We start from the raw sequence: 7,784 nt of genomic DNA on the forward strand, positions 1-7,784 counted from the left end.
GAGAGAGAGAGAGAGAGAGAGAGAGAGAGAGAGAGAGAGAGAGAGAGGAGAGGAGACGGAAGCCAGAGAGAGGAGATGGACCCAGAGCATGTGCCTGAGCGAAATGTCCCGAGGACAAGTGATGGAGCAGACATAACTCAGCAAGTACTTGGGGGTGCAGCTGGGAATTAGTCAGTCTAGCATAAAGAAAAATAGATTAGGGGTAATTTGTCCAGTAATTGTGCTAAAGCTGATGAAATAAATCTAGGCCTCCGTCTCGTTTATTAATGAGCTAGCCAGGGACAGAGATGTTAATTTTTTAAAATGCATTTACAAGTTCCTCCATTTACTTTTGAAATATTTTCGTCCTGAAATATTTTGAAATATTTTTGTCCTGAAATATTTTGTTCCTCCATTCACTTTTGAAATATTTTGTCCTATTTAGTTGTTCACTAAAATTTTCAGACATTAATCCACTATAAAACATGTAATTTGAAAATATTTTCTCCAGTTTTATGAGTTATTCTTCACTGCAATGGTTGCTTCCTTTAATGCATAGGTTTTCAGGTTGGATGTCATCTGTTTATCTGGTCACTCTCTGTTTCAGCTGTTGGATGCCATCTGGTTTATCTAGTCACTGTCTTAACTGGATGTTGCTGGTTTATCTAGTCACTGTCTTAGGTTGGATGCTGCTGGTTTATCTAGTCATTCCCTGTCTTAGGTTGGATGTTGCTGGTTTATCTAGTCATTTTTCTGTTACTTGTTCTTTTGCTGTCATATCTAAAAGAAAAGGAAGGAACTCAGCAAAGGAAGCTTGCCCTGCTTCTCTGTTCTGAGATTTCTACCTCTGATTGACTTTGGTTAACTTTCATCCATAGGACAAGTGCCAGGCTTTCTTCCCTTTCCACCTTCTCCCAGTTCCCCGTCAACATAAGTGTCCTCTATTCCAACACATGTGCTGTATTTTGGACATTGGACACTACACAAAGGTCCATGTGTTAAAGGGTGGTGCTACCAGAAGTGACACACTGTGCACAAGATGTGAGTCCTTAGCAAGCTCTTAGGCCACAGAGGGCATGCCTGAGGAGGGCACTGTGGGACCTGCCATATTTTTCTTTTCTGCTTTTTAGTTGCAGGTGAGTAGTTCACTGCCTCTGGCCCTCTGTACACCATCTGGCAACCCTATGAAAGGTTTGAAAACATAGGGTTTACCTGCTCATATTCTGAAACCTCTAAAACTGTGGGCTCAAGTAAACTCTTTCTCACTTTAAGTTAACTACCTCAGGTGTTGTGACTAACACAGGGGTCTCAGCCCCTTGTCAGAAGTCTACTAAGCACACACGAGGGCTGGCTCTATGCTGTTCTCCTTTTCCTGCAGTGTATATCCTTCAGTCTTCCTGCCAATACCACATAGCTCGCCACAGTGACCTTTAATTCTTTTATTTTCCTGTCAAAATTCATTTGAATTCTACCAGCCCTACAACTTATGAAGAATTTTTGTGCTTCTCCAAAAAGCATTGTTATAGTTTTGAGAATACATGAATGTGCAGGTCTCAGGGTGATCTCAACTTTCTAAGTCTTCCAATAAATTAATAGAAAATGTATTTCATGCATGGTTATTTTACTTTCTTTGAACAGTATGTTGTAGTTTTCAGTGCCCTACTTAAGAACACTGTTTCTCATGACATTCTACATCAACTATACCTGGAATAGACACATTCTATGTCAAGGTCAAAAGACTGTAACTTCTGTTCTCATCATACTCAAAGCCTTCTACTGATGTGGAGACTGTCTTTGGGTATTAAATGGAGAGCCTGCCTAAGAAATTATGGAACACGTCTGCCAGGAGTCTGGATAGTTAATTCTAGAGGCCATTCAGCTGTCTTGGTCAAGCAGATAAATTCCTGAAGTCACTTGAGAAGCCCAAGGTAAGGCCCACAGATAAACTACTTGATGAACCTGGCTACACTGCTATTCCATAAATGATGAGTAACTACATTTGTCTAAAGTCGGGCATGGCAAGATGTTAGGTTCCCAGACCTACACAGTGGAAAGAGAGGACCACTGTTGACTGTCAGCTGATCTCCAAGGAGGTGCTGTGGCACATGCTTGCTCACACATACACCCATACATAAACCAACAATAAATGTGACCTTAAAACACTAAAGCCGTTATGTTTGGGGAGGTTCCAAAGACTACTGAAGCAGAATTAAATCATCTTATTTACTATTTCTTATCGGTGGTATTTCGTCCACCACATTGCTTGTGCATTTTAAACCATCCAAGAGGCTACTAAGATTCATTCTGACAGAATTCTTTGATGCTAAATATTCTACATTATTTATGATGTTCATGAATGATTTACAAATTAAATGTCAGTGCTCTAAATAATTTACAAATATTTTAAAGTAGATGGATTAAAATAAAATCTTACCAGAACAAAGGAAATACAGATTGTGTTTTTCTAAATTCTCTGATATTTAAAAAGCAGTAAGCAGATATTGCAATTGTTTTCAGGCTAACCTGTGGATCACAGTTCTAATATTTACTAGTAATTATTACTAACTCTACTGAGTAGAGATTTTTAAATTTTAATACCTCATTATGAAAAGAACTCAAGTAACTCAGACATTGAGAAGAAAAGTATTCAAAATTTTATATTTTTATAATATAAAATTTATATTTAAAATCCCAGCTCAGCAAAATGGCTCAGTGGGTAAAGATACTTGACACCAAGCCCAATAGCCCAAGTACAAAAGCTGGAAATCATATGGTGGGAATTGAGAACTGATTCTCATCTTCTGATTTCTAAACACACACACACACACACACACACACACACACACATGCACAAAAATAAAGGTGATTTTTGAAAAAAAAAAGGTAATCACTTTAAAATAATTATAATCCCAAAGCATTTATTATGACATCTAAGAAAAATAAGTTAATACTACTTGAAATTTTAAGATATATATCTATATAAATTTTATTTGCCTATAAAGTATTATGTTTATCAATAAATTATAAATGATGGTAATTTTATTTGGAAAATAATTTTTCCAGAGTATTTTTGCAAAAGTAACAAATTATTTAAAACTTGCTGAAGCAAAATTTTACTCCAATATATTTTTGTTTGTTTATTTTTTAAATTATTTTATTTATTTACATTCCAGTTATTGCCCTCTACTTCAGTTCCCCCCCACAATATCCCTCATCCCATCCCTCCTTCACTTGGCTCCAAGAGGGTGCTCTGTACACCCACCAGGCTACCCCTTCCCTGGGGCCTCAGGCCACCCCTTCCCTGGGGCCTCAGGCCACCCCTTCCCTGGGGCCTTCTCTCGAGTATTAAGCACATCTTCTCCCACTGAAGGCAGACCTCTGCTGCATATGTGCCAGGGTCCGTGGTGGGTCAGTCTCAGGGCCTCTCAGAGGACAGCCATGTCAGGCTCCCATCATGCAATGTCCTTTTCAGTCTAGGTTTCCTCACATCCATTTGCCTGCAAAATTCATGATGTCCTCATTTTTAATAGTCGAATAGTATTCCATTGTGTAAATGCACCACATTTTCTGTATCCATTCTTCAGATGAGGAACATCTGGCTTGGTTCCAGCTTCTGGCTATTACAAATAAGGTTGCAATGAACATGGTGAAGGTTGTGTCCATGCTATATGTTGGAGCATCTTTCGGGTATATGGCCAAGAGTGGTGTAGCTGATTTTTCAGGTAAAACCATTTCTAGTTTTCTGAGGAACCAACAGATTGATTTCCACAGTGGCTGTACCAGTTTGCAATCCTACTGTGACCAATGGAGGAGCGTTTCTCTTTCTCCTCCTCATCCCCAGCATGTGCAATCACTTGAAGTTCTGATCTTAGCCATTCTGATTGATGTGAGATGAAATTTTAGGGTCATTATTATTTGCATTTCTCTGATGACTAAGCATTTTGAATATTTCTTTAAGTGCTTCTCAGTCATTCGAGATTCTTCTGTTGTGAATTTTCTGTTTAGCTCTGTACCCCATTTTTAAATTGGGCTATTTGGGTTTTTGAGGTTAATTTCTTGAGTTCTTTGTATATTATCCCTCTGTCAGATGTAGGGTTAGTGAAGTTTTCTCCCAATCTGTAGGTTGCCGATTTGTCTTTTTTTTTATATTAATGTTTTTATTGGATATTTTATTTACATTTCAGATGTTATTCCCTTCCCCCATTTCCCCTGCCCCCACCCAGAAACCCCCTATCCCATTCCCCCTCCTCTTGCTTCTATGAGGATGTGCCCCCACCCTCCCACCTACACTCCCACCTCCCTGCCCTTAAATTCCCCCACACTGGGGCATTTCATCAAAGAATTCAAAGAACTTAGGTTTTCAAGTTCTGGAAACAAGTGTGTTAAAATGATTTATTTGTATTCTCTGTACTCTTTAAAGAAACGATAATCAACCAAGTAGAAGAAACGAAGGTGTGTTACCTGGACACAGATGTAACGAAAAAAGTCAAGTACAGTGGACATGCACTCTGGCTGATTTTCAATGCGAGGTCGGGAGACAGAGCCATGTCCTGGTCATCTCAGAATCATTTGACTCTACATGACACGGTTATCATTTACAGTACTTCAGAGGCCAAACATTTCTCTAATTGAGATCATTGAGCTGATCTATTTAGTTATATTTATACTTTGCTGCTAGTACAGTTCTATAAGTAAGCTACAATTCCAGCCATAGCTATGGCTGCACATTAATACAGTCTGTAGTTTATAGATATATCATTTGTATATATGAACTTTGTTCTTTAATGTAATGAAAACGAATCTAGAAAGAAGAAAGAAAAATGGGAGAAAGAAAATGTACTTACGAAATCAAAGTCTCCGTCTTGAGGAACTCTCCAGTTGTCAGGAAAGACATTGTTTGACATAGGGCATGGCTCACGCATGCTCTGATCACAATTTTCATGACTCTTGTTCTTGAAGTCCTGCTTATCAAAGTACTCCATGAAAGAAGGTCTTTGTACTTGGGGTGACGTTGCATTTCCTTAGGTAAACAAACACAGAAGGTAGGTATAAGTTCTAATGTTTAAAGAAGTATGACATTTATTGAAATGGGGAATTTTTTCAGTGAGCCATGTAATAAATGTATCCTGGTCAAAGCCAAGGGCACCACTGCCAGTTCAGGAACACAGGGCAAAAACGAAAGAAAGAGTACTCAGAAAAAAAAATAATAAAATAAAATAAAATAAAATAAAATAAAATAAAATGAAAGAGTACTCAGACCAAACAAGTATCAAATAGATACATAAAAACCCCAAAATAAAACTTTGTTATTTTAATAGAATCCTTATCAAAATCTTATTAAAAATATTACTAGTGTTGAGGACAATACATTTTAAACATTTCTATTCTTTTCATGTCCATGTCTACACTGATTATAACAATATACTTTTAAAGCGTTAAGAAACTGGAAGGCCGCTAAGGTTTTCTCCTCCACTGACGGCTTCCTTGCCGGTCTTTGCAGCTGAGGCCCCGCTCCCTGGGCTCCTGCAGCTCCTCTTGCTTATTTACGGCTGTGTCTCCTGAAGTCATTTCCTCAGCTCAAAGTGTCTGAAGCTCTATTTCCAAGTTTAGTTTTCGTGCTTTGTACCACCTGGTTGAGGTGCAAGTGAGTTAGCAGTTCACTCCTGAGACTAACTGAAGATGGTTTCCACAAACCTGCAGCCCCTCCCCATTCCATCCCTGCCAAGGTCAACACCACACACTCAATCCTACCATAATGAAGCTGGGAATCCACTTGGACACCACTCTTTCCACACTCATCCACCGTGGTTTTTAGTTCTTTTCCTCAAGGGTTGTTTACATTTCTCTATCTTCTGACACTTGGCCTCTAGCCAGTTTTTGCCCACCCTATAGAAAGGGGACTGGTAATACAACCGCCTCCAAACACTGCTATTTTACAGTCACAATTTTGACTATACTGTCACCATAGTGACCTTTCTAAATACAAACAAACCATATCATTCTACTGCTTAGAATCTTGAGATGGCTTACTTTTTATATTGAACAATTACAGTAAAAAAATAAACATTTAGAGTAACTAATTAAAAAAATCTTGTGGTTAAATCTTGATCAGTAGTTTCTAAATTGGATTTCTTAAAGCCACAGTACTTCAAGAATGTCCCAGAGGCCACCAAGAAGGTGTTGCTCATGTAACACTCCAGACAGAAAGCAAGCTACCTTGTTTTACAAGAAAGGCTTCCTGAGGGGGGCATAGGAGACTGGCCCTCGTCCTACCACTTGGTCCAGTGAGCCCTTTTACAGCCTTGTCACTCAAGCATCAGGTGACAAAGGTGATTGATGGCTCTGTCTTTGCTGTTGGTTTTTCACAGGAAACAGCCTCGGGTGACATGTTCCTTGGGCTCATCCCCAAGCGTTCACTTGCCTATGGGAACACACCAGACTCGCAATGTCGTAAATTCAGACAACAGTCATAACAGTGATCTGGCCAATTTAGAATGTGCTTGCAATAGGACACAGGCATCTTGATGCTGATAGCTAAGGCACATTGTTGGCTAAAGATGTGATATGAAATAATTTTCAACAAATAATGCAATGCTAAAAGCTTCCCTCTCAGTCTCTAACAGAAGATGAATCAGAAGCAATGCCTACTTTCTGTCATGAATTCCAGACTGAGGAATTCTTTAACTTAAAAAGAGAAGAGTGGCAATAACCAACCCAAATAAGGTAGTTTTGTTTCATCTTCTGGTATTTTATTTTGTTATGTTTTATTATTATCCCATAGAAGCCTGTTTGTTTTCTAATGAGAGACAGAAAAGGGATGGATCTGGAATAGGAGGGAAGGTAAGGAGGATCTGGGAAGAGAAGAGGGGAGTAGACCATAAGGACACATTATATGATAAAAAAAAATCTACTTTCAATAAAAAGGGAAAGAAGAGCTGGTCTGGTGAAATGGAACTGTCATGCGGGAATCCGCCTTCTCCCTCTGTCCCCACCTCATAAATCTCTGTGAATTTATTTGGCATATACGGATTGTAGATTAATTTGCTCAGGTAAGGACAGAGTAAAGAACAGGAAGAAACAGGAGTAACAGTGCATCTGTTTGTCTAAGATCTCCTATCTTTAAGATGGCATGACTTCCTTAACACTACAGATGTTTTACTGGCTTCATATTGGTTAGGCAGTTTAGTTTAATGGTAAGCCACATATGACATACCATTTACACCTCATTCCTAGTATACAGCTAAGAAGCTAAAGTGAACTGAACACTTGCACAGACATGTTCACTGCAGTGTTATTCACAAAATACAGAAATACAGAAATAGCTAAAACACAGAAGCCACTCGGCTGTTGACTGACAGACAAGCAAACTGAGGACAAAGGGAAAGGAACCAGTCCATGTCGGAAGGTTAATTACTGACATTAACAGGAAACATATATTTCATCCACATTTTCCACAAAATTGAAATACCCTTGATCTGTCTTTGAACCTCATCATTAGAACATGTATTTCTGTATTTTCAGAACTGATATTTGGTTCCTACTGCAACTTCTGACTACAAAATAGGATCTAGTAACTGAACCTAAGTCTCAATTTACAGCCTATTTTATAGAGAAAATAACACATTAAGTTATAACTATATCTGCACAAATTCTCTATAAGATACTTGAGAAAATCAAAAAGCAAAGTGAGAGGTAAGGGGATAAGAGCTTAGCGCTCCTTCCTCTCCTCCATGTTCTTCCCTCCCCCCTTCTCTTTCACTGCTCTCTCTCTCTCTCTCTCTCTCTCTCTCTCTCTCTCGCTCTCT

General features: G+C 38.8%; 1 protein-coding gene across 2 annotated transcripts in view; it reads right to left on the reverse strand.

Annotated features, from left to right (window-relative positions):
• The window catches only part of Stk3 (serine/threonine kinase 3), a 242,458-nt gene that overhangs the window by 57,014 nt on the left and 177,660 nt on the right, over nt 1-7,784 (reverse strand). For both annotated transcript variants that reach the window (XM_028766083.1, XM_028766090.1), the window contains one exon: nt 4,824-4,999. In XM_028766083.1, coding sequence (XP_028621916.1) covers nt 4,824-4,999 — 176 coding nt within the window. The remainder of the gene's footprint in view (nt 1-4,823; nt 5,000-7,784) is intronic.

Source organism: Grammomys surdaster, unplaced genomic scaffold (assembly GCF_004785775.1).
Source record: "Grammomys surdaster isolate TR1022 unplaced genomic scaffold, NIH_TR_1.0 63, whole genome shotgun sequence".
Lineage (NCBI taxonomy): Eukaryota > Metazoa > Chordata > Mammalia > Rodentia > Muridae > Grammomys > Grammomys surdaster.